General features: G+C 62.1%; 1 protein-coding gene across 3 annotated transcripts; it reads right to left on the bottom strand.

The window, feature by feature from the left end:
* Window positions 1-1,502: 1,502 nt before the first annotated feature.
* Window positions 1,503-22,861, bottom strand: CD81 (CD81 molecule). Of its 3 annotated transcripts, none has more exons than XM_033206670.1 (8): window positions 12,411-12,452; window positions 9,090-9,204; window positions 4,826-4,923; window positions 3,950-4,024; window positions 3,380-3,484; window positions 2,930-3,031; window positions 2,185-2,271; window positions 1,503-2,096 (listed from the first exon to the last, which is right to left on the bottom strand). In XM_033206670.1, exons 1-8 carry the CDS (start codon window positions 12,435-12,437, stop codon window positions 2,034-2,036), a joined length of 672 nt encoding a protein of 223 aa, XP_033062561.1. In that variant the 5' UTR covers window positions 12,438-12,452; the 3' UTR covers window positions 1,503-2,033. The 3 variants fall into 3 exon arrangements, with proteins under 3 accessions (XP_033062561.1, XP_033062563.1, XP_033062562.1); XM_033206671.1 differs by lacking the exon at window positions 12,411-12,452 and adding an exon at window positions 22,560-22,861 and having other exon boundaries at window positions 1,506-2,096; XM_033206672.1 differs by lacking the exons at window positions 9,090-9,204; window positions 12,411-12,452 and adding an exon at window positions 5,257-5,461 and having other exon boundaries at window positions 4,826-4,953.
* Between the last annotated feature and the right edge of the window lie 2,872 nt (window positions 22,862-25,733).

Raw genomic sequence — 25,733 nt, 5'->3', positions numbered from 1 at the left:
GGAGGGGGCAGTGTGTCCATCCTTTGCCGTCCCTTAGTGGGAGGAGGAGTCCAGCCGCGCACCCAGCCCCGACCCCAAGCCCATCTCATACTGCATTCCCTGGCTGCCCGACCCCTCCTGCCCACCTGCTGACACTGTGTGCTCCTCGTGTGCCCAAGGGGCAGGGTGGAAGTGGCTGCAGGCAACACAGGGCCTCTCCCAAAAGAGAACACAGAGAACCCTCCCAAAAAGGGCCCTTGCTACCTGGAGTTACTCCCTGGTTTAAACCCAAAGTGAAATTCTAAGCAACCCCAACCAACCGAATGGACACCTCTTGGCCAAACGCATTCTAAAGTAACCCTGAAAAGCTAGTTCAGGCCATGATGACCGTGGGTGGCCCAATGTGCCTCATTATACCCTCTTCCAGTGGGAATTCAGGCACAGTTGACCAGCATTCACATTAAAGCAGACACCTTAGGCTGGGTGTGGTGGCTAACACCTATAATCCCAGCACTTGGTGTATCACCTGAGTTCGGGTGTTCAGGAGTTCGAGACCAGCCTGGCCAACATGGTGAAACCCTGTCTCTACTAAAAATACAAAATTAGCTGGGTGTAGTGGTGCATTCCTGTGGTCTCACCTACTCGGGAGGTTGAGGCAGGAGAATCGCTTGAACCTGGGAGGTGGAGGTTGCAGTGAGCCGAGACCACACCACTGCACTCCAGCCTGGGCGACAAGAGTGAAACTCTGTCTAAAAATAAACAGAGACCTTAAGACTCACAAAACAGACTGTGTATCAATAAGATACCAATGTGACAGCAGGCCCTGAAAGAAATCGTATTTTACCCCAAAATATATTTCTCTGATGTATTTTGAAATGGCCCTGCAAAGCTGTCTCTTGGGAAAATCTACATTCAATAGAGAATCCTCCTCCTTTTCAGGGTCTATTTCCTGATCCAGGAGATAATTAACTAAGATTCTGGCACCTTTTTAAGTCTGGTAAGAAACATTTACAATCTGGAGGCTTCATCTGCATAATAAGAATCTTGGTCTCCACAACTCCTTCTCTTAACCCAGACAGTCCATTCTATTGATTTCAGGTCTTTAGATAAACTCAACCAATTGTTAATCAGAACATCTTTTAATCCGCCTATGACCTGAAAGTCCCTCCCCTTCAAATCGTCCCACCTTTCTGACTAAACCAACATACATCTTAGATGTATTGATCGATGTCTTATGTCCCTAAAATGTATAAATTCAAGTAGCCGGACTACCTTGGGCACCAGTTCTCAGGACCTCCCGGGGCTGTGTCAGAGGCCACAGGTGCTCTTATTTGGCTCAGAATAAATAACTCCGCAAATTTTACAGAGTGACTCCTTTTGTGAATACCAGGGATCCCAACCCACCCCCTCACCCTGGAGCCCACACAGTCCACAGAGCCGAACCCCACCCGTGCCGGACTCCCCTGCCCTCTGGCCAACCCCGAGGTCTCAGACGCCACTGGCACTGAGGGGCTGGACAGGCTTGGTAGCATGCCTGATGTTCCTTCTTTATTAAATGACGGATTCAGGATGTTGTGATTACAGTTGGAGGTGACTGTTAGAAAGGACAGGTGCATGAAGGCAGAGAGTGCCCATAGACTCGGCTCTCGAACCGGGGCAGGAGGGAACAAGGTGAGCTGTGCAGCCCACAGGACGGGCGGGCTGGGTGGACACAGCCCCCCAGGTCGGCCAAGCTGAGTCTCTGGGCGAGTGGCTCCCAGGCGGGGCCTGGCTGAGCAGGCAGAACTCCCTGGGACCCCAGGGGCAGAAAGACCCCTGCCCTCCAGTCCCCAAGGCCCAGGCCCGTCTCCACTCACACACGCCACCTACATGTGACGTCAGCCCTGAAAAGGTAACAGGAAAGTTCAGAACAAAAAACCTCAAAAGTAAAAAGGCTACGTGTAGCAGAGTAATACCGGAAACGTTATATACACAGGCGGTGATGGCCCCCTCAGAAGTGTCCGGGTCACTCAGGGGGGCACTGCACAGGTCCCTGCGGCCAGAGCTGCGGGGCCTCAGTACACGGAGCTGTTCCGGATGCCACAGCACAGCACCATGCTCAGGATCATCTCGAAGATCTGCGGGAGGGTGGTGGGGGGTGCGGTCAGCATGGGGCCCTGAGGAAGGGGCAGCCCAGAGAACAGGCCCTCCGCCCCCGCCACTCACCATGATCACGGCGACCACGATGGCAGCAATGCCGATGAGGTACAGCTTTCCAGAGAAGAGGTCATCGATCTTCTGGTGGCAGTCCTTCTGCAGGGGGCCAGGCGCGTGTGGTCAGGGGCCGGGCCTCGGCTTCCGGCTCCCTGTTGTCACTTAGTAATCCATGGTCACCACAGAAAGTGCAGAGGGGAATCCTGGAAACAGGCCCCCACCCCCCACCCCCCTCGGAACAGGTGGGTGCAGCGGCCCGGCCTCTGCCGGCTTTCTGTTTTCCACTCTTTTTAACGTAAACACGAAATGCCTGGGACACACTGTGCCGTTTTCCCCTGAGATCACGATCATGGGTGTCACTAGACCCCTACAGCATCACGGATGTGCACCCACTGACGACTTTCACTGAGGCCTCAGCAGGCAACTGCCACAGGGCACTATATGGCCTGCAGGCCCTGCCAGCTACGGGCTGTCAGGGGCGTCCACACCCACGAATGCACACGCGGAGCTGGGGGTGCAGGTGAGTTTCCGCCCCCAGAGCCTCCACCTTCTTCACTCGGCATGCGCAACGCAGGGCACCTGCCTTCCTCGTGGGCCAGATGCAGTCCCACCCTGACCCTCCCAGCAGAGCAGCCCTGGCAGGGGCCACGCCACCCAGCGTGGTCACTCCCCGTGGGGCTGCCGTGTGACCTGCCGACCCCACCCAGGGGCTGGGCGGCACGAGGGCATCAGGCGTGGCCCCAGCGGCCTCCCGCACCTTGAGGAAGTTGCTGATGATGTTGCTGCCCGAGGGACACAGATTGTTCTTGAGCACTGAGGTGGTCAGACCGGTCAGCGTGCTGGAGCCACAGCAGTCGAGCTGCAGAGAGCGGGGGTGCGAGGTCAGCCCTGGACGTGGCTGGGGGATGGCGGCTCTGGGGAACCCACGGGGAGGCGGCCAGTGGTATGCAGCGCTCCCCACTGCAGAACGCATCCAGGGGCCAGCCTTCTTCCTCCTCAGCTGCGCTGCTCAGCGCTTTCCACACCCTGGGCCAGCCTGGCCCACTAGGTTCCCACCCGAGGACCACTTGAGCCCAGGGGTCCTGGAGGTCCCAAGGGCACCTCCTGCTCCTGAGGTCTGGGCGGAGGCAGGATTTGTCCAGGACGAGACACTCCCCAGCCAGGTTCCCGCGGCCCTGCTCCCTGCCCTCGCCCCCGCGGGCCGCACCGTCTCGTGGAAGGTCTTCACCACGGCCTTGGCGTTGTTGGCATCGTCATCCACCACGGCCTGCTGTAGGGCCTGGTCATAGAACTGCTTCACATCCTTGGCGATCTGGGGGAGGGGTGCGGTCACATGCACAGGGGGGACCTCCCCCACCTTGTCCCCACCCCACCCCGCCCCAAGCGGACGCACTTTTCCCAGGCTCTCCCTGGGCAGGGTGGCTTCGAGGCCAGAACAAGGACTCTGCACTCTCAGCTGCCCCAGGGGTGCTGGGAACGGGAGGTTGGCCTTGTGCTCAGCCCCAATGCTGCCTCCTCCAGAAAGCCCTGGAGATCCTCCTAGCAAGGGGGACCCAGGAGGAGCCCAAAGAGCTCCCACAAACCATGGGTCAGCCCAACCCCCACCCTCGACAAGAGAGGAGGGTGCCCCTCACCCGCCCCACCAGCCACAGGAGAGGAGGGTGCCCTCCTCACCCACCCCACCCGCGACAGGGGAGGAGGGTGCCCCCCTCACCCACCCCACCTGCGACAGGGGAGGTGTGGTGGGTGAGGGGCACACCCACGCACCCAGGCTCACCTGGTCCTTGTTGACAAAGCCCCAGATGCCGGCCGCCACCTCACAGGCAAACAGGATGACCAGGCAGGTGAAGAACTGGAGCCAGGCAGTGGCCAGAGGGAGGAAAGAGGGCAGGTTGTGGGAAGGGCCCCAGGACGCACACCCAGGTGCCCAGCAGGTGTGTGTGTGAGGGGCTAGTGGGAGTCACCAGCCCACGACTTGACCAGGAGCGGGCAGCTTGTGTCGAGCCCTGGGGCACAGGGCCTAAGACTCAGTCCAGGAAGGAGCCGTCAAAGCCACGATGTCCCCACGCGGCACCAGGCTCCGCAGGACGGGGTGGATGGGGCAGGGCGCGAGGGGTGGGGTCACAGCCTGGTGAGTCCAGGATGCCTGCAGCCCCCAGGGAGGCGTGTGCATCAGCATGACCCCTGACTGGTCTTCCCCACCCTCTTGCTTCTGCTCCCCACAGGAAGGGGGAGCCATGGGATGTGCCTCAGTTTACCCCACTGGAGACAACGGGCACAGGCTCCCTCTTCCTGGACTGGCCAGGCCCTGGATGGCACAGCCAGGCCTGGGCTTCCCACTGGGGGGCGGTGTGCCTGGGACGCTGAGGCTCGCCTCAGAGCTAAGGCTTGCTCCCTGTTGTATTTGTGGCTATTTTTTGACAAAGAAAAGCGGTCACGTAGGAACTGGCCACGATGGAGATCAAGCATGATGGGATTTAATTTAAAAACCAAACAGGAAAACCAGGGCACAGGAGCCACCTCCCCCAGAACTCTAGGTTCCGCCCTGAGCACCAGCTCTGGCCCCTCCTCAGGGCTAGATGCAGCCCCCAGCCCCTCCCGGGCCCAGGCGTCTGCAGCCTGGGACACGAATTCCCAGTCCTCCCCGCCTTACCGTCCCCAGTAGGCACTGGGATTCCTGGATGGCCCCGTAGCAGCCCAGGAAGCCAACGAACATCATCACAGCGCCCACAGCGATGAGGATGTAGATGCCTTGCGGGGAGAGAGACACCGGGTGGGCGCCTGCACGCTCGTCACAGCCCGAGACCCCGGGTGGGCGCCTGCACGCTCGTCACAGCCCGAGACCCCGGGTGGGCGCCTGCACGCTCGTCACAGCCCGAGACCCCGGGGGGCGCCTGCACGCTCGTCACAGCCCGAGACCCCGGGTGGGCGCCTGCACGCTCGTCACAGCCCGAGACACCGGGTGGGCGCCTGCACGCTCGTCACAGCCCGAGACCCCGGGTGGGCGCCTGCACGCTCGTCACAGCCCGAGACACCGGGTGGGCGCCTGCACGCTCGTCACAGCCCGAGACCCCGGGTGGGCGCCTGCACGCTCGTCACAGCCCGAGACCCCAGAGGGTCCTGGGTGCCAACCCCACCACGGGCCGCCCAGCTGGGAAGATGTGGGGTTGCTGATGGCCAGGGATGAGCAGCGAGGGACCCCACATCCCAGCCTGGCCTGGTGAGTTCTCTGTGCCTCAGTTACCTCTCCCATGACACAGGACGGAGACTGTGCACGTGGGGACTATGCACCTCGTGAGTGCTCTGAGTGCTGGTGCCTCGCAGGGTTGACACCTACCGTGTGGCCCACAGCCCGCCACCTGCCACACCCACCATGCACCACCTGTACTTGCCACCCGCCACCCACCACCTGCACCCACTCCCAAAGCCTCTGGGACTCCGCGTGGGGAAGGAGTGGTATCAGAAGGCACAGGGTGGGCCCCGCTGTAGGCCGGGGTTGAGGGGGCAGCCCAGGAACCAGAACCAGAACCAATGCTGCCTCCCCAGTGTGGTGCGAGAGGAGGGCGGGGGGCCCTGCTGGCTCCTGCCCCCTATCTTGGCTGCACAGCAGCACTTGGGTTATGGGACCTGCGTTTGAACCTGGCTGCTGTGTGGGCGGATCAAGTTGGCTTCCTAGGCCCTGGGCTGAGGGCTGAAGCCCAGCACCCCACCCGGGACAGCTGGACCAGGACATGTAGGCCAGCCCTCCTGAGCTCCCCTACGGCCCTTGGCTGGGCAGCACATACCTGGGGAGGGAGAAGGCGCCGTCCAAGGGTGGGGGGCACACTGTGGGCCCGAGACAGGGGCCTGGCCACCCAGACAGGGCCCTGTACCCTCGGGACAGCTGTTAGTGTCTCTCAGTGCCTGCCCATTCCCCTATCCCTCAGCAGGCTGTCCCCTGTTGCTGTGGCAATGCAGAAGGCAGCCCAGGCCCCCTCCTCACAGCCAGGCCCATTGTCCCTGCCCAGCCAGTCCACGGGAGAAGGTGCCTGGGGCAGGACTCACCGCCAGGCAGAGAACACACCCAGCTCTAGGGCTTGGCCACCCATCCTCCTGCCTGATCAGATGAAACCTCTGCCAGCAATGCCCTGCAGGTGGCCACCTCCTTACGGGCACAGTGCCCAGGAGCCAGATCTCCCTCCCCTCAGGTCCTGACATTCCTGGGTTGCAAGGTTGGATTCACTCAGGGGTGCAGGTCAGGAGGGGCGCATTGCCTTTTTTGGTCCTGACAGGAGGTGGGAGGCCCAGGGCTGCCAGACCCCCTGCCAGGCCCCAGCCCCACCCCAGGCTCCTCTCTAAAGCCCTCAGGCCTAACCCACCACACCTGCAGCGTCTCTGAGGGGAGTGAGCCCAGCAAACCCGCCCTGTTCCCAGTGCTGGAAAAAAAAGCCCTTGGCAGGGCCCGGCCCACATCAGGGACACAAGAGGCCCCAGAAGGCCAGTTCTGGGATGGGCAAGGACTTGATGGCCAAAGGAGCTCCAAGGGGTCTCCGTCCAGTGGGGACCCAGGCAGAGCCCATGTCAGAGGTGACAGGTCCTGTGGTCGTGTGGCCAACACAACAGCAGGCTCCTCCAGCCCAGGGAAACCACAGCCAAGGACCGAGGGTGGGCAGCTCTGGGGCTGGAGCTCTGATGTGACCACGGTGACACCATGCGGGTCAGACCCTGGCTTCCAACACCAGCCTCGCCCTGGCACTGTGGAGGCAGCACCACTGCCCCATGGGGCTTCAGCACAGCCTGTGACCTCTGCTTCTGCTGAGAGTGGAGCACAGGAAGGAGGCCTGGCATACTTCTCTGGGGTGTCCCCTGTCCTTGCCCCAGCCCGAAGCTTAGCAACCCTTCAGCTCCTCTCCGGCCACACAGGGCCGGATGCCGGCCCAGCAGTGGGAGCTGCTCTAGCCACAAGGCTTGGTCACTTGGTGCCTGGAGAGTGACCCCTTCCAGGAACACCTGCCTCACACCCACTGGCCCCAGGTCCTGGAGAAGGGGGGCAGCTCCCTCCTGTCCCTGGACAGGAGTACGAGGAATGTGCTGGGGGCAGCCTCGTTCTAGGCCAGGGATGCTGTGGTTGTCACTGGCTGGACTGGTGGCCCTGGAGGACAAGGCCCAGGATGGCTGGGAGGACCTTCTGGACCCCAAATAGCCCTAATGATCTGGGGAGCGGGAATGAAGAGACCCGGGAGGGGCCTCCCAGTAGAGATGCACCGTCCGAGATAGGAGGATGCTGGCCAGGCTTTGCTGCCCACAGCCCAGGCACACGGGCAAAGCTAAGCTGAGTGCTTCTGAGGACACGGGCAGGAGCACCCCAGCTGCGTGCAGGGGGTGTCTCCACACGAGCCCCGGGACAAGCAGCCTTTCCTGTTCTCCTGACGCATACCTGTGAGGGCACCACGGCCCCGAGAGAGGCCAGGAACCTATGGGCAGGGTCACAGGACCCTCCCCAGGGTCGGCTGGGCCCAGAAACCCTCTGTGGGCCACAGGCTTCTGTCTCTGGGGAGGACAGGGACTGTCCCTGTTGACACCATCTGGACCCCAGCACCAGCCATCTGACCCATGAGCAGGGTATGGGGAAGAAGGAACGGGCACGCCGTGTGGCCAGGGCCCTCACCTGGCCCTGGGGTGACTGCACAGAGGCGGAATGGTGCAGGTGTGGGGCCATTTCGGGCCTCCTGGGGCCCTGGTTCAGCAACCAAGCCAAGCAGCCTCCGTAACTGGCGGGGGGCCTGGCCCTACAGCTCCAGGCCTGGGGGCACCTGCTGGCTGAGGGAAGCCCTGAAGACTGGGGACACACAGGCTGCCCACCCCACCCACCCCTCAGCTTGTGAGGGCAAGAGGGCCATCCCAGAGGCCTCCTCTACAGGACAGAAGCATCTCAACAAATGCTCCAGAGCCCACCAGCCCCAGCCCTGCCAGGGGCACCAGGAGAAGGGTGCTGCTCTGCACTGTGAGATGGTCCTCTTCCTGCTCCGGGCCTTGCCCCTCCCCGCCTCCTCCTCCATCACTTCTGCTCCTGGGGGTGGGGAGGGCAGCCCAGTCCCCCACACGCAGCCTAATAAGGCCGCAAGGTGCAGCTGCCTGCAGAGGCAGCTGAGTCACACCAGCCTCTGGGGTGTCTCCACCCCTCTCCACCCCTGCCCTGCCCCCTCTCCACCCCTCCCCTGCCCCCTCTCCACCCCTCCCCTGCCCCCTCTCCACCCCTCCCCTGCCCCCTCTCCACCCCTCCCCTGCCCCCTCTCCACCCCTGCCCTGCCCCCTCTCCACCCCTCCCCTGCCCCCTCTCCACCCCTCCCCTGCCCCCTCTCCACCCCTCCCCTGCCCCCTCTCCACCCCTCCCCTGCCCCCTCTCCACCCCTGCCCTGCCCCCTCTCACCCCTGCCCTGCCCCCTCTCCACCCCTCCCCTGCCCCCTCTCCACCCCTCCCCTGCCCCCTCTCCACCCCTCCCCTGCCCCCTCTCCACCCCTCCCCTGGCCCCTCTCCACTCCTCCCCTGCCCCTTCTCCACCCCTCACTGGGTTCCATCCCTTGAGCTCCATCCCTCCCTCCCTCCCAGGCTCAGTGCAGCCCAGGCATCTAGCCCCACCCTTCCCCGGGAGCCTCCCCTGAAATAACCCCACACTTAAAATAAGCAAGCTCTCGACACAGTCCCTGCCCGGGCCTGGCTGCCACCCCCTGCCCTGGCTCAGGCCAGAGGAGCCAGCAGGCCACAGGCCCACCTCCACTTCAACCCTTGTGCCCAGAGCCCTTTCCAGGGCCGCCTCCCTGCCTAGACATGCCATGCCCGACTGCCTTTCACCCTCCATGTCCTCACCCAAAAGGCTAGGCCCTGCCTCCTCCTGGAAGCCCTCCCTGAATGCGTCTGCAGCCACATGTGCACTCACCTACGTAGAAGGTGTTGGGCGCAGGCTTGTCTCCCAGCTCCAGATACAGGAGGTTGGTGGTCTGCGGGTCATGACGGAGCCACAAAGCTACACCCAGGATCACGCCTCCAGCCAGCTGGGAAAGAGCGGGAACGGTGTCACATGTACCAAGAAGGCTGCGCCTGCCCCACATGCACAGCCTGAGCAACCTCCTGCCTTGCTGAGCCACCCACTGGCTCCCGAGCAGGGACCAGGTGTCAGCTCTGCTGCCCTGGTTTTCGCAATGCCCCGAGGAGCCCCGGGAGTCAGGAAGCATGAGGCAGGTGCTTTGGCCGCCATCTTCTTGGAGCCTGGCTCTGCCCTGCACCTGTGGAGCGCGACTCCAGCACGGGACTGCCAGGAAGACACGGGATGCCGGTTCAATCTGCCTCTCAGATGAAAACGGAATACTTCTTTAGGATAAGTGTGTCCCAAATATTGCATGGGACATACAAAAAAATAATCTGGTGTTTATCTGAAGTTCAAGGTTAATTGGACACCCTGTAGTTTCACTTTCCGTATCTGGCCAGAGGAGATACCAGGACCTGAGCATCCCAGGACCACCACACCCTCCTGCAAGGATGTGGCACCACCCCAAGAGTTCTGAGCTCGTTGGGGCACTGCCTCTGTCTGGGGGTGCTAAAAACTCTGGGGTGGGGGCACCCCATCTTTGCTGCCAGGAGGAGGGAGTAGGATTTGATGTTACCAGGCCAAGCTGTAGGCACCAGGGCCTGCGGGGTTTGTGGAATACATCCCTGCTGCCATCAGCCCTGGGAAGGGAAACTTGGGAGGAAGGAAGCTGCTCTGGTTTCCAAGATGGGCTGGGGGAAGGGGTGCACAGAAGCCGGCCCAGCACTGCCGCTCAGCAGCTGGGGCAGGAAGGGGGCTGTGCTGGGAGTCTGGCCGGCGGGGATGGGGCTCACAGAGAGGAGAGGCCCTCAATGCCAGGTTGTCCTGTGTGCACACAACCAACTCTAGCCAGGTGGGGTCTACCTTTGAGGCTGGGCCCCAGACCAGGCTCAGTTCAGCCCACTCTGATCATCCGACCAGGCCAGGTACGTGCCCTAGGCCCCCCTCCGCACGCACCAACTCCTCCTCTCTCCCTAGGGGCAGTGCCCAGCCCTCTGGTGGTGGGAGGGGACACAGGCTTTTCTTCTGTCCCTCGTGCCTAGCACCATGCAGGGCACACTGTGGCCATGTGATCCCCATAAATGACCAGTGACCCTGAGTCCTGCTGCCCCTACCCTCCACTCCAGGACCCCTCGGCCTCCTGCTGCCCCTACCCTCCTCCACTCCAGGACCCGTCGGTCGCCTCTTGCAGATGCTCCTCCCTGCTAGACGGGATGGGGACTGGGTCCCCTTCAGACCCCTCCTGGGGTTTCTTCCTGCCCCAGGCAGGAAACATGGCCACACAACCCTCCGGCAGCCTGGGGACACTGCATCCCCAGGACACAGTCAGTTCCAGGGTCCCTGGTCCACAACAGGAGGCCCTTGTTGCTGGACAGTCTGGGTGGGTCAGGTTTTACCCCCTGCTGCCCCAGGAGGACAGTACGAGAATCCCCTAAAACCTAGTCTGGCAGACAGCCGTGCGCAGCACTCAGGCAGGGACCACCCACGCCAGGGCGTGCTGAAGAAGCCTGTGGGGTCAGGGCCCCACAAGTGTGGCCACCATCCGGCTCCCATTGGCCTGGGCGAGTCTGTCTTCCTCCTCCATGCCACTCTCACAAAGGGCCAGGCCCTGGGGGCTTCCTGGAGGAGGAGGCAGGGGACACAAGATGAAATCAGCCAGGTGAGGGGGCACCCGGGGCGACGAGCACACAACTTCTCCAGCGGAGAATGTCAGCCCAGAAGGCAGCTGCTCCCAGAGCTGAGTCGGAATGCTTGGCTCTGCCACCAGCTGGGTGCCAGGCAGGTCCTGTCCCAGCAGCTGAGGCCTTGCCTCACCAGCACCAGGCGCCGACCCCACCACAGATGCAGGGCTGCCGGTCAACTGCAGAAGAGAAACCGAAAGCTTAAAAAAAAAAAAAAAAGGAGAAACCGGGAGCTGGACACAAGACCACCACCTGGATAGCCCCACTCCTGCTCCAACGGCCCTGCCAGGGGAGCAAGGCCCCAAGGTGGGGGTGGGCAGGGGGCTGTGCCCAGCAGAGTGTGAGCTTCCGGCCCCAGTACCATGGCCCATACCCAAGGCAAGCCCTGAGGACTCCCCAGGCAGGCCAGTCTAGGGCCTTGGTGAGGGTTTGGGTGGGTGGAGGAGCTGGGGCTCTATACCTCTTCCCCCTTTCCCTCACACTCTTGCCTCCCCACCCCCAGGACCTAAGCTGGGCCTGACAAACAATAAGGCCAGAGGGGGCTGGGTGTGGTGGCAAGTGCCTGTAATCCTAGTACCTTAGGAGGCTGAGGCGGGAGGATCACTTAAGCTCAGGAGATTGAGGCTGCAGTGAGCTATAATTGTGCCACCGCACTCCAGCCTGGGTCTCAGAGCAAGGCTCTGTCTCCGAGGAAAAAATTATCCAGGTGTGGTAGCTCACGCCTGCAATCCCAGCGCTTTGGGAGGCCGAGGTAGGAGGACTGCTTGAGGCCAGGAGTCTAAGACCAGCCTGGGCAACATATCAAGATCCCATCTCTACAAAAAGTAAAAATAATTAGCTGGGCATGGTGGCATATGCCTGTGGTCCCAGCCACCTGCTAGGCTGAGGTAGGCAGACTGTGGGCCCAGGTGTTGGAGGCTGCAGTGAGCTGTGACCACAATGCTGCTGCACTCCAGCCTGGTGACAGAGCGAGACCCTGTCTCATGGGGCTCTCACCCCAAAGGGGTTGTTGATGGTCCCCCATAGCAGGACTGCCAGAGCACCTTCTCCTCGCACCCGACACAGCAACCTGGGCTGTGGTTTCTCAGACCTTCTTCTGAGGAGCTGTACCTCCTGCCCTCCTATGGGAGTTTCAACTCAATTTTCATACTTTGGTTTAGAGAGGATGGCAGCCTACTTCCCCTGCCCAGGCCCCAGACTGAAGCTCTTCCTGCCGAGTAGGAGGTGTGTTAGAACCACCGAGGGCCCGACGTGCACCTGCGGGCAGTACTGGAAGCCATCTGGCAGCTGGGACCCCAAGTGTGCCCCTCACATGATAAGGCCCCAGGGAGGTCAGGGGCCCCTGGCTTCCAGAATCCTGCAGGAACAGACAGCTCCTAGTTTTTCTGCACCCATTACACCCGTGGGAGCACAGGGAGGGTCGTGGACAGTGCAGGAGAGGCAAGAAGGGTGGGGGCTGGGGGGTGGCCCCAGAGAGCCTGGCTGTCCTCACCCTTTTGCCCTCCTGAGCTGGCTCCATCTGCAGCCTGGTGGGAGGAGGTGGTGAGGCCGAGAGTTGCCGTGGTAACTCTGGCTTCCTCCGGGCCTCTGAAAACATTGCTTATTTTGTTTTGAAACTGTGGTCCAGAGACCGTTTTGAGAGCTGTTCCAGGACAGAGTGGGGCAGGTGGATGGGGGAGCCTCATCCCCACAGAGACCTGGTGACCAACCCTGACTCAGCCACAGGAGCTGCGGGGCTGCTGGAAGGGTCCCCGGGCTCCCTGTGCCTCCGTGTCCCCCTCTATAAAACAGAGCTGACCCTGGAACCGGGCCTGGCTCGAAAGCTGCTCCATAGGGACTGATCCACCCCATGCCCTCCCTGGCTGGGCAGGGACCACCCCTCCTCTAGCCTGGGCACTGAGGGGATGACCCCATCTAATGGACACAACATCCTAACAGAAAGGTAGTGACAGCAAAGCTTAGCCTAAACCCCAAACCTGCTAACGGTGGGACTCCAGGCCATGCTGCAGCTTCTTGCTGTGCTCTGGGAAGGGGCTTCTTTTCAGACTCCAGGGGCGTGTGGGGAGGCTGCCCCCAGACAAGCCCCAGCCCCAGGCCTCTGCTGAGGGTTGCAGGGAAGGCTGGTCCTGGCCTGCAGGGCCTGGAAGAGCCTGGGTCAACACCAGGAAGGACCCGAGGGCCCATGTGACTTTTAATAGGGCAGAACAGCTGGGCCAGGAGGGGGTGGGTAGGACAGTAGGAAATGGGGGTGACGCCAGCCTGCCCACCTCAATTGTCCCAGAGGCGACCAGAAACAGTCGGGAGCCACCCTGGGTGGAAAAATGGGGCAGGAAGGAGTGCCAGGCACTGGGCAGAGGCCTCACCTGGGCCTTGGTCTTCCCAGCCCTAGCATGGACCCACAGGGGGCCACGCTGAGCTCTCCGGCCTTCAGCAGGGACCTCCAGCTGGAGCTAGGTGACAACAATGGTGGTGATGGTCACCCCCAGTTTCTGGATGAGGAAACGGAGGCGGAGGGGCTCCCCTAGGGCCACCTACAAGGGAGGGCAATGGCAGCACCAAAGCCCCACGCCCCGTGGTGGGAAAGGCAGAGGTGCCCCTGCCCCATAACAGATCCCACGTGGCAGGACTAGAGTTCCCCAGAGTCAGGAACTCAGAAGCCACCTGCTCTCCGAAAGACACAGGGCAGGGTCTGGTAAAGGACCTGTGCCCTGAACATATGCAGACCTTTCCAAACTCAACAGCAAGCAAACCGACAACTCAAGCTTTACAAGATGGGCAAAAGACAGGAACAGACCCTTCCCCATAGAAGACACACACGCAGCAAATAAGCACACGAAGAGATGCTCCACCTCGCTAGGGACCAGGAAACCCAGGTCAAGCCACAGCCACGGCCTGAGCGCACCCAGAGGATTGGCTGCCATGAAAACGACCAACCATAGCACATGCTGCTGGGGGAGGCGACTGGGGTGCACGCAACAGGGGCTGTAAAACGGTCCAGCCACCTTGAATAACAGTGTGGCAGTTATGTAAAACTGCTGCTTACGTGGTGAAACCCACATTCACATGACCCAGCTGCTCCACGCCCAGGTATTTATCCAAGAGAGATGAACTTAGGTTCACACAAGACTTGTACACAAATGTTCTAGCAGCGTTTCTCGTCAATGCCCCAAACGGAAACAGCCCACATGCCCACTGACTGGTGGATGGGTGGACCCGGGAGCCGTCGCGGCCTTGCACACGTGGGCGCAACCCTGCTCGGCAATGAAAAGGAACAGACGACGGGCACGCCACGGCACGGGCGCGGAGACGACGGGCACGCCACGGCACGGGCGCGGAGACGACGGGCACGCCACGGCACGGGCGCGGAGACGACGGGCACGCCACGGCACGGTGGGTTTCTGGGTAATTGTGCTGAACCAAAGAGGGAGAACAGCAACGGTGCACAAGGGCCTTCTGAGTTCACTTGTTGAAATGCATGCTGTGTGCACCCACAGTGAGGGCCTGTGGTTGCCCTGGGACGGGGAAGAGGGGCAGGAAGCAGGGATCCCAAGGGTCCCAGAGGCGCTTGGGGAGTTGGTGATGGTTTCACAGGGGTATAAATCTGTCAAAACTTACCAAGTTGTTCCCTTTAAACATCTGCATTTACTGTGTGTCAATCACGTCTAAATAAAGCTGTTTGAAAAGCCCCCACATCCCAAGTCCCTGATGACTGAACTCCTGGGGGCCAGTGTTTCTTCTGGGCCCCAAAGGCCCCAGGCTGCCATCTTGGTGCTAACTTCTTCTGAGGCGGAGCCAGCGCTTCCCAGGGGCAAGCAGCAGCGTGGGAAACACCGAAGCCCTGTTCTTAGAAATGCAGTTTTAGGATCAATCAGAGTTAGGACTGGAGTAACTATGGAGCCCGGATGTCAGTTAAAAGAGAGAGTCCCGCTTTCATGGTGATGAGGTAGAGGGCGGCCCAAGGCCCTGGCTGCTGAGTGCCTTTCACCTAGGTGACCTCAGGCCCATCTCAGCCTCTCTCTGCCTTGTCTACAAACCAGGAAATAAAAGTGCAGAAGCTGATATCCACACCACTCAGCCTGCACAGCAGCACCCGGCTCTCCAACACAGGCTTCATAGGTGCTGGAATCTGGACCTCCTGTCATCCCTCTCCCCACATAGACACCCATACAGGCGCCTCCCTGCTCAAAGCTTGCCTGTGGGACGCCTCTCTGCTACCAGCTCCCACCTTCTAAGATACTCCAGCCTCCGGAGGGGCCTGGCTTCTGAGATGCCCTGTCCTCATGATGTTCCCGCCTCCCAAGTGGCCCGGCCCCAGAGATTCCCCGCCCCCCAAGACACTCCATCTCCCGAGACGCCCCCCCCCCGAGACGCCCCACCCCCCGAGACGCCCCACCCCCCGAGACGCCCCACCTCCCGAGGCGCCCCACCTCCCGAGACGCCCCACCTCCCGAGGCGCCCCACCTCCCGAGACGACCCACTCCCCAAGACGACCCACCCCACGAGGCGCCCCACCTCCCGAGACGCCCCACCTCCCGAGGCGCCCCACCTCCCAAGACGACCCACTCCCCAAGACGACCCACCTCCCGAGACGCCCCACCCCACAAGATGCGCTGCTGGGGGTTGGGGATGGAGGGTGGCCTCAGGATGGAGCCCAGGTAACCTGTGGGGTTCCTGGAGGGCTCCTTGCAAGGCTACTGAAAGCAGCGTTTGCAACTCTACGAAGGATTGTTTCTTTCTCCTTCCTGGGAATTAATAAATAACAGAATCGACTGCAAAAGGGGGGCTGCCAAGCACACTGGGTTCCTGCCCAGCCTGTCCGCTGTTTCCAAGAAGCAGCTGAAAGGGAGCAAAAGGCAGCAGGCGCTGCCCAGGCAGGCCGAGGGCAGCTCCCCTACCCATGCCAGCTGCCCACTGTCCCCGCAGGCCCCAGACAGCCGGGAGTCAGAACTTCGGGTGGGAGCTCGCCACACCAGCACACACACCCCCACAGCTGCAGGAAGGGGCAGGGATCTGGTCGCTGCACCCATACCTTACCCCCACCCAGACGGGCCAAGTGGTCACCCCAAGTGCTGCCCAGACACCCCAGTGGGGGACGAGGACGATGGTACCTCAGCTCACCCGCCTTTACACAGAGGCCAGGCGTCTGTGTGTCTCTAGCCCAGGCCCTCCCTTGATGCTCTTGGGGAGAGGGGCCACCAGGCAGGGCCATGCTGCGGGCTCTGTGCCTGCTCACCCACACCCAGGGACTGCACATGTGGGAAACACACCGGGAAGTGCCCGTTTGGCTCAGCCACTGGGAGGTGCTGGGGCCTGAGACACCCTCTCCAGGAGGACAGTGAAGGTAGAAGGAAGGGAGGAAGTCTCCCTGGAGACACTGGGTGAAGGAGGGGAGTGGTTCGCCAAGGTGCTTCCAGGAAGGGACGCTGGGGGCCAGAGGTGAACGGCCCCTCCAGCCCGGGTCTCTGCAGGCCAACCCCTCACTCTCTGCCCACCAAGAAGGCGCAGTACCAGGCCTGGGTGTGGAGGTTGGGGACAGGGCCAGACTCCTCCCTGGGTGACGTGGGGCCCTCTCAGGCCCTCCTAGGTGGTGAGCAGCTGCCCCTCCGACCCCACTGTGGCCTCCAGGGCCGGGAAGGCAGCATGGAGGGAAGAGGAGCAGGAATTCTCTCCTAGGCCAGGAAGAGGAAGCCCCACTCACAGGGCCCCTGGCCCCGAGGAAGCCGCCTGTCTCAGCATCTAAAAATAGGTGTCAGGCGAGGATGCTGGCCTTCTGGCCCCGCCTGCTGGGGGGATGTGAGGAGTCATTTCCCTTGGGACCAGGAGGACGGGCACAGGCTCAGAGGATGCTGGTGTCTCCCAGGCATCGGGGGTGGTGGGCACTGGTGCCCCAAGGACCAAGCCCCTTCCAGGGCCAGCTGTTCCCGAGGCAGGGAAGCCAGGAAGTCCCTTGCTCCACTCTAAGCCTACCCCTGCTCTGGAAGCTCCTCTACCCCACTGGCCCCTGTGGGAAGGGTGTGCCAACACAGACAGTCCCAGTGACCCACTGGGGAAGAGCCAGGCAAGGGGCTGTGGGGTGGCTGGCAACCCCAGGGCCGTGTGCTTCAAAGAAAAAGGTCTGGGTGGGCCAGTGCCCCTGAGGGAGGGTGATGGGAGGCGGGAGATGGGTGGCCTCAGGCAGAGGACCAGAGAGCAGGTAGAGGGGCCCAGGGCAGCTCAGGGTGTCTCTGGCCACCAGCAGCACCTGAGAGGCTGCCCAACACAGCCTGGTCAAGAGCCAGTACCTGCTCCCACCTGGGTGTGGCCACCCGCCCCAGGGGCACCCCACTCAGCTAGGGCTCCTCACAAGCCATCACTCTGGAACCGTGGCTTCCTTAGTGCCCAGTGGGCCTGATAATCACCGGGCAAGCCTGGGGCGGTGTGGTGGCTCCAGGCTCGGAGCCTGCCCAGCGCAGAGTGGGGACGACTTCCTTTGAGCTGCCTTCATGTTCTCGGGGACAGAAGGAAAGACTGTTCCACGCAGCCCCAAGGTCAGGCCGAGTCCCCGGGGGGTGGAGGAGTGGCCTGCGGCTGCCCCATCTACTGTGTGAGAGGGTGAGCTCCCAGGGCCAGGATGGGGTGGGGGCTGGAGTCTGTGCTTCCCAAATCGTGGCCCCTCGGAAACCCCTGGGGTCCCACTCAGAAAGGAGCTCCAGGATCAGGACTGTTCTGGGCCCCCATCAGCCTGGGTCCTTCACCTGTCCTGGGGTGAGCCTCATGCCCTGTCATCTGTTTTACCCATGCTGTTACCTGGGGTTGAGCTTTGAGGTTAGTTCTGCACCGCACTGGATATCATGCTCCTGGCAGGCTGTGAGGGGCCTGGTCTGGCTGGGGACAGAAGTGAGGACCCCAGGCTGCCCGCCTGCCCTGATCCTGGAGCTCCATGTAACACAGCACAGGGCGCCCTGCGGGAGTCCCCGTCACTCAGCCCTCTCCCTCCCATCCTTTACCTTCTCTGAATCACACCACTTCCATAACTGGGAGCCCGAGGGGCTGAGGAAGAGGGAAGCAATCACTTTCCAAATGTAGTGGGAGGGCACAGCTCCAGAAAGAAGGGCAAGGCGGGGTGGGGATGTGAGCCACCAGCCTCTGGCCAAGCTGGATGCTCCCTCCTCTCAGGCCTCTGGCATCTGGCATCTCACACCTGGACTCTCGAAGCTCCCCTGCTGGGGCACCCGCATCCGGCAGAGAGGCACTTACGAGCTCTGCGCCCCTGGCCCCCCAGCCCTACCGAACCTCCTTGAGCCTGCAGCCCTCAAAGACCTCGTGTGGGGAGTGGGGAGCAGCTGCCTTATTCTGGCCATCTCAAGGCCATGGCATTGGCGGCTAGCACAGGACGCCTACAGCCCCGAAAGTGAGATCCAGCTGACCTTCCATGCCCTTGGGCATGGCCCCCTGCCTGCGGGGACTCCTCCAGCACTGGGGGCCTACCTGGAGGACCCTCAAGGATCTCTCATGATTCAGCACCTGCTCTGCAGCCCAGGTTGGGGGGCTTAGTTTGGGCCCAGAAACACAAAGAATGTGTGTGCAGGGCTGGGGGACACTGAGTAAGTCCAGAGGTTCCTAGAAGGCTGCCCAGCACACCAGGTGCCACTGCGTCCTACCAGGCAGGTTGGGGACGACTCAGAAGTGGAGATCACTGAAGCCCATTTCTGGGTAAGCCTGGTTCTTCTTGCCCAAAGGGGTGCTGGGAACAAGGCAGACAACTGCAGGGGTGGAAGACCACCCAGCACCCACGGCGTGCCCAGCCTGGATCACAGGGAGGTGGGGCCCAAGCAAGGGGCAGGGTACCTGGCTCCTCCCCAGCCCCAGCCCCACCCCATCCCCAGGGTCCTCTCCAATCCGCAGCGGGCATGAGGGTGACCACCTGCTCCCTCGCACAGGTGCCTGGACTCTAAGCCTTATTGACTCTATGAGCAAAGCTCTTCCCATGGTGGGATTTCAGGTGCGGAAATAGGGGTAGGGGATCGTTTGGGGTCTGTCTCCCTGTCTGGGCTTGGAAGCAGTTATGAGATAAGCATTGGGGGTGAACCAGATTTCTGAAAGTTGAGCTGAACTGGGCGCTGGGGTGGGTGTAGGAGAAGGACCCTCAAACCCAGGAAAGTATGGAGGGCTTTCGGGCATGCACCCTGGTGCCCTCAGGGAGGGTGGGTGACTTGTCAGCCCCTGGTAGAGCCACAGCCAGCCAGAGGGGCGACCAGGAAAGTAGGCCTACACCTCCTTGCTTTTTCGCTCTGTGCCCTGCACTTCTGGACAGCCTCACTGGGGCCAGCGTGTAGCAGGGACAAACCACAGACTTCCTCCTCTTGGCCCGCTTGCCCCAGTGACTGTTTCCCCAAAGCTGTGCAGTCAGACAGCCTGGGGGAGCCAGGGAAAGTCCACACACCCACTTGGTGAAACCAGGCACAGGATGTCCTAGCCCCCCTCCCCCACAGCGCCTGCCAGGGTTGCAGCCCCTCTCCCGGAAGGACAGCGACAGACCTGCCAAGTGACAGTCATGTGCTGTCTGGAAGCGAGAAATACCCGTTAGGCTTCTAATCAGTCTCTTTCCCAGCCGGGTTGGGCTGCCCTGCCACTGGGAGGTGGCCACCAGCTGCATTAGGTTGGGGGAGCAGCCAGTCCCAGGCAAGAGACACAGCTCTTCTCCCTGCGGGGACTGGTGACACCTCTCCTGGGCTCCCTGGCCAGCCCCTGAGGAGAAAACTCTTATATCCATTTCACAGATGAGGAAGGCAAGGTTCCCACGGGCCAGTCCCCGGCCCCGGGACACAGGCTTTCTTGCCCTGCTCCTGGCAGCAGTGGGTCTCAGGTGCCAGCCGCCTCTGATGGAGGCTCCCAGACCCATCCAAGGGACAGGATTTCCATGCTGCTTGGCCAGGGTGTCGGCAATATCTTCCCTGCTTGGGCCAGCCCTGCACCCAGGGAGACCAGTTCTCACTGGCCCCCAAAGCGGTCAGTGCGCAGGTGCACGCTGCCCGGACCTTCCCCCTCGCACCTTGGCTTGGGAAGTGAGACAGCAAGAGTGTGAGTGTGTGTGCAGGTGGGAGTGAGGGTGTGTGCACATTCGTGTGTGTGAGTGCCTGTGCGTGTGTGTGTGGGCTCCTTTCTGTGAAAGAGGTCAGGCTACCCCAGCTGCCTTCTCCCACAGGCAAGGCCTTTTTCCTCTCTAAAATGGAACTTTTAACAAGCGCCCCATCCGGACACGCATTGTTAACCTCCTCCCCACCAGCCTCCCCTGAGCCCACGGGACTGCACTGAGTCCCTCTGGGCCCTGCAGGGTTCCCGCAGCCCCTTCCCCACTGCGCATCCTGCCTGCCCGGGCTGGGTTCTCTGAGGCAGGGGTCCCTTTGGACCCTTGGCCAACCCCTGTACCCTGAGCCCTTCCTGTACCAAGCCCCCTGTCAACACTCAGGCATGTCAGTGAATCCACCAGCAACCCCAGGAGGCAGGCTCATTGAGGGCCCCCACTGCAGACGGGGGAGGCCAAGGCCCAGGACCAGAGCAGTGTGGTGCGGACTCCACTGAGGGAGGCCCAAGCCCATGGCACTGTGCTCTCAGCCACACACCCTGCGACACCAGGGTGGAGGGGGATCCACCAGGGTGGTGCCCACCAACCTCACTTCACCCAGCCTGGCATTCCTGGCTCCAGCAGAGCCCCATGGATGGGTGGGTCCACAGTGACTGTGAACGGACTCAGTTCTCAATGCTTCGCAGGGAGCAGGCCCTGGGGACAGGAGTGGTGAGGCCTTGGAGACATTTCCTCTAGACTTAATAACAAGCATCCCTGGGATGCGTCAGGTCTCCACCCCTGCAGCCTGGGAAACTTCCAGGCCCGCTGTGGCGACACTCCCGGGGGACTGCCAGGGAGACCTCTCAGCCTGGGCAGGCAGGAGGGACTCACCCAGCAGTGACGCACCGTCCAGAGAGCAAACATCCACCTCCAGAGAAGTCCCCTTCCCTGACTCCCCTTCAGCCCCTGCCCCCAGGCCCACACTCTCCTCATCAGGGGATAGGGCTCCAGGGGCCGGCAGAGGGACAGCCTGTGTCCCGTGCCTCTCCCACATGCCTGGGCTGAAGCAGGCCACCACTAAGCAACGGTCGAGGTGCCAGGGCTGTGCCTGGGGAGGGCAAGCCCCTCCCAGATGGCCTTGCTGCCCCCACTGCCAGGGCAGAGTCAAAGGCTACAGTGACTCCCACCAGTGTCCCAAGCAGACTGTGCAGAACAGCCTGGCTTGGGGAAGGTGGGATGTGACTGCCCCACTCCTCTCCCAGCTGAGAGTTCAGTTCAGCCTCTGTCCTTCCCCCTCCAAATAATCTCCCTGCCCCAGATCCGCACTGGGATCCTCAGCCATCCAGATGGGAAACAGATGTCTCTGGTCCCACACACTGGCTCCAGGGGCCATTTTAAAAGTTTGCCCTCCCTGCCTCAACTTGAGAAACACTCGGTCCACTGGGACATCAGCCGAGTCTTCCACGAGAAGGGGGTGACAGCCTGGGGGGACACGGGGAGGGGCTTGCAGTCTCTGCCCAGGGGCGTGGCCACAGGGAGGCCACGGTCATGGACACCCACTCCAGTCCTTCCAGGCCAAGAAGGGATTTCCACCCCCTCCCCAATTCCAACACTGACAGGAAATGGAAACAAAAGGCGAAAGCCCATCAGTCACTTCCCAGCAGCAAAGACTGCGGTCAGGAGAAAGCCATTCTCAGCAGGAGACCCTCCCCCTTCCTCCACCCACGTTGGCACCCAAAGATGCCCAGCGTGGGGGCCCCTCTTTCCAAAGCAGCAGCCCCACTCCCAGACCCTGCCATCCACTCCAGGCCCCTGGTGCCACTCTCTTCCTTGTGCCAACTCAGAACCGCGGGACCCCACTCCTGCAAGGCCTCCAGAGCCCTTCTGGGAGGAGGCCTCAGCTGGAACGTGTCTAGGTGAGGAGAGGGAGATCGGCCCCCAGGCAGGACAGCCAGGGTGCGCGCACCCCAGCTTTTGGGCCATCCCAGCGGTGACGTCCTTTTAGGCGCGACCCCCAGGAAGGTCCCGGGTGGTGACAGCAGACTGGCGAGTTAGCTGGGCTGGGGACAGAGTGAGGCGGATCGCCCCCAACCTCGGGCAAAGTGTGCGCCCCCGCCCCACCATCCAGGGGCGGCGGCCCTTGATGAGCTCATGGGGGCGGGGCGCCAGGAGTACCGCCCGCGAGCCCCCCCTTCGTCCCCGCGAAGCAGCAGTCCGGAATCCGCGGCCAGAGACCCGCGCAGGCCCCTCCTCAGCTGAGAGGCGGCCGGGTACTCGGGTCCCGGCCCGCGCCCACCTCACCCATCACTACCACTTAGCGCGAACTGCCCGGCGGCCCCCAGAAGCCCTGGCCCGGCCGCAGAGCTGGGCCCCCGCGCACAGAGGCCCCAAAACTCGGCTCGCAGCCCTCAGCCCCAAAGTCGGGGGGCGCGGCGGTCCCGGGCGACCCCCCACCCCGCTCCTGGAGCCCACAGGTGGCCCCACAACTTCGCGGCCCGCGGGGCGCCCGCGGGGCCTAGCACGCGGCCGCGGGACCTGCCCGAGGTGGGGTGTGTGCCCGTCCCCTCCCGCCCTGACCCCCGGCCCAGTCCTTACCCAGAAGACGAAATTGAAGACGAAGAGCAGGTACTTGATGCACTTGGTGCACCCTTCCACTCCCATGGCGGCGCGGGCGGCGGGCGGCCTGCGGGGCGCGGGCCGGTCCTGGGAGGCGGGCGGGCCGGCGCGGGGCCTGGCGGGCAGCCGGCAAGGGGGCCTGGCGGGCCGAGGGGCCTCGGTGCGAAGAACGGCGCGCGGGGGCGCAGGGGCGCGGGGGGCGCGGGGCGCCGGAGGCCTGGCCGGATGCGCGGTGGGGTCGCTGCTGTAGCCGCTGCCGCCGCTGCTGCGCGCTCACTCTGTGGCCGGGCGCGCGCCCCCCTCAGCACCGCTTATAGGACGCCTCGGTCCCGCCCCCCGTAGGCCCCGCCCCGGCCAGCTCGCGCCCCGCCCCCGGCCCCGCCTCCCGTCGCCAGGGCGCGCATCGGAGGGGTATGGGGGCGCTGCACCTACCCCCAACTTGGCGCGTTTTGGCCAGGACCTCAGGGCCCGGGTGCACCGTGCCGGGCGTAGGAGGCGTCCCTGAGCTGCTGTCGCGCTCCGAGCCCCCGAGGGGGTGGCAGCAGGGCCGCGCCTGGGGACAGGCACGCAGCGTCTGCCCAGGAGTGCAGGCCCGGTGCCGGGAGAACAACCTATTCCTCCCTCCCTCAAGCACCTTGAACAATCTGGGAGGGCTCCCCAAAGGAGGTGAGCACCTTGGACAATCTGGGAGGGCTCCCTGAAGGAGGTGATGCCACAGTAGTTGGCTTTGCACAAATAGGAGGCTTTGCTCACATTGCTCTCCGGGGCTGGAACATGGGCAGGCATGAGGCCCCCTAGTCAGTGTTGGCCTCAGGTACAGGCAACCAATCCCTGTCCCACGGAAGGGAAGAATTGCTGACCCATGCTGCAGGAGTCTGCATCTGAAAAGGTCACTGGGCCCTGAGAGGGCAGCTCCCAGACCAGTGTGAAGTGTCCAGGAGGCCAGAGCCACCTATAAGAGAACCTCCAGATACTGCATCTATTTCATCCACATCCTGGTTGTGTCGTGCCCCAGGGATGCCAGCCTCACGCTGTGGCTCTTCCTGTAGGTGTGGGGCCAGGCCCACTGCACTTACTGCTTTGGGCTAATGATTCAGAGAGTGAGGGGTGCTTCCTGCCCAGAGGAAGGAGTGAAGGCCTTCGCAGGAGATGACACACCGACGAAGGTTTCCCATGCCCTCTCCAAGAAAACTGATGGACAACAGGGCTGCGTCGTGGGCGGGAGCTTACCTGGGAACCACGTGGGACCAGGTCCGGAGAACCATCCTCTAGCTAGCTCCTCTTAGCAAATGTCTTCCAATCAGTGCTAGCTGATAGAACCTTCTGCAATGATGGGAACGTTCTGTAGCTGGATAGCCCCTGGCACAAATGACTACTGGGTACTGGAAATGTGGACACAAGGAACCGAATTTTTCATTGTGTTTCATTGTAATTTAAATTCACATGGCTCTGGGTGGCCAGTAGCGCTCACATTGGACAGAACAGCTCTATTGTAATCATCTGTGCTCTACCAGTTTTCTTGGTGGTTAGTTTGTACACCGGTTTTGGCTTCATGCCTGCATAAGAACTACAAGCATGAATTTATGCCTGGTTTTACATTTTGTGCCTGTCAAAGTGACATTATAAGAAAAGACACTATATGGTCACTTGAGAGTCTTTGAGGATTCTTTTTGTTTAGAAGGGAATAGAAAAGGGTTCCAGTGTGAGGAAACATTTCTCTGGATGTCCTGGACACCTGCTTTCCCATCAGCTCCCTGCTGTCCCCAGTGATGGGGACATTTCTCACTAAAGGTGTGGGCTGTGTCCTCAGCCGGGGGAGTTGGGTGGAGGAAGACACTGACTCCACTCTCAGGAAGTGGGAGGAGGGGGCAGATCCATGCACACTGTGTCCTTGACCACCAGCCTTAGAAGCAGGCCATACCTGGCCAGCAGCCAGCCTGCCTGTCCTCTTCAGCCATGCATCAAATATTTAGTGGGTGCCTGCTGTGTGCCAGGCACTGTTCCAGGCCCTGGGTGTGGGAGCCAGGGAGCAGACCCCTCCCCTTGAGGATCTGCAGCTCTGGCGTATATGACAGGTGTCACAGCACGATGGTCATATCAGTGCTGGGGAGGGAGGGAATTCCTAGGATGCTTGCTAGAGGGTCACGGGGTTGGGGCACTTCTCAACCACGGGGCTGGGGCACTCCAAGTGCAGAGGCTTGGAAGAGCCATGATGGATCCAGGCCCTGATGCCGGAGAAGGAGCCAGCCAGGCGGAGCCGGGGAGGAGCACTCCAGGCAGACGGGTGAGGTTGGAGGAACACAAGCTAAGCAAGGGCCTCAGAGCGGACAGAGCCAGGGGAAAGAGGCTGGACACAGGTCAGGGGCAGGTGCGAGCCTGGGAGGCAGGGGGGCCGGCCTTGGGACCTGGAGGCCAGAGGAGGGCTGCACTTTATTCTGACTGCAGTGAGGTGATGGAGGGCTTCATGGGCCTGACTTCTGATTATCGGGGCAGCAGCCTGTCTCAGCTCGAGTGGAACTCACGTTCACAGGCACTTGCAGGCTCACACGGAGGACTGGCTACGAGAAGGTAGGAGGACCACTTCACAGGGCCTGGGTCGTGGGAGCACCACATCTGAAGTGCCCTTCCCAGCAGCCCACTGGTGTGACCTCATGGGGACCTTGGGGATCCCATGGCTGACATGGCTTGTGTCTGTGTGATACTGGGACAGTAGGCACCCAGGAGTGCATCTGAAAGGGTTCCTGTTGTTGGCTGGGCCTGGTGGAGCTTCTATCCTGGCTCCAGGACAAATATCCAGGTGGACTCTGTCAGAGGATGAGGGAGAGAAAGGGGAGGGGCTTGCCCAGCAGCCTGGCCTGGGATGGGAGCGCCACTCCCTGGGCCTGCCCTGCCCGGGCTTGCCCCTGAGAAGGCTTATGCCTGGGGAAGGTGGAGCTGCTGGAGCAATGTGGGCACAGCCGGCGGCACATTGAGGAAGGGCAGGCATTTGCAGCTCGGCTGGGCTTGTGGAGGAGTCTTCCCGTCCCCGTGACTTCAGGCTGGTCCCTCAGATTCCCCGTCGGCAGAGGCACCATCTGCCAGCATTTGGGGACAGGTGATACGTGCATGTATTCCCATTGTACTTGGGGGGCAGGGCCTGGCCTGTGGGGGGCA

The sequence above is a fragment of the Trachypithecus francoisi genome, unplaced genomic scaffold, assembly GCF_009764315.1.
Source record: "Trachypithecus francoisi isolate TF-2019V2 unplaced genomic scaffold, Tfra_2.0 Lachesis_group8, whole genome shotgun sequence".
NCBI classification, from domain to species: domain Eukaryota; kingdom Metazoa; phylum Chordata; class Mammalia; order Primates; family Cercopithecidae; genus Trachypithecus; species Trachypithecus francoisi.
This window is presented reverse-complemented; position numbering and strand designations above follow the sequence as displayed.

Bases quoted from the DNA above. Each gene is read 5' to 3' on its own strand.
- CD81 (XM_033206672.1), bottom strand. From the start codon at position 5,425: ATGGGAGAGGTAACTGAGGCACAGAGAACTCACCAGGCCAGGCTGGGA. The intron at 3,485-3,949 runs GTGAGCCTGGGT...CCCCTCCCCCAG, and splicing joins GCTTTGTCAACAAGGACCAG to ATCGCCAAGGATGTGAAGCA. The intron at 2,097-2,184 runs GTGAGTGGCGGG...ACCCTCCCGCAG, and splicing joins TCGTGGTCGCCGTGATCATG to ATCTTCGAGATGATCCTGAG.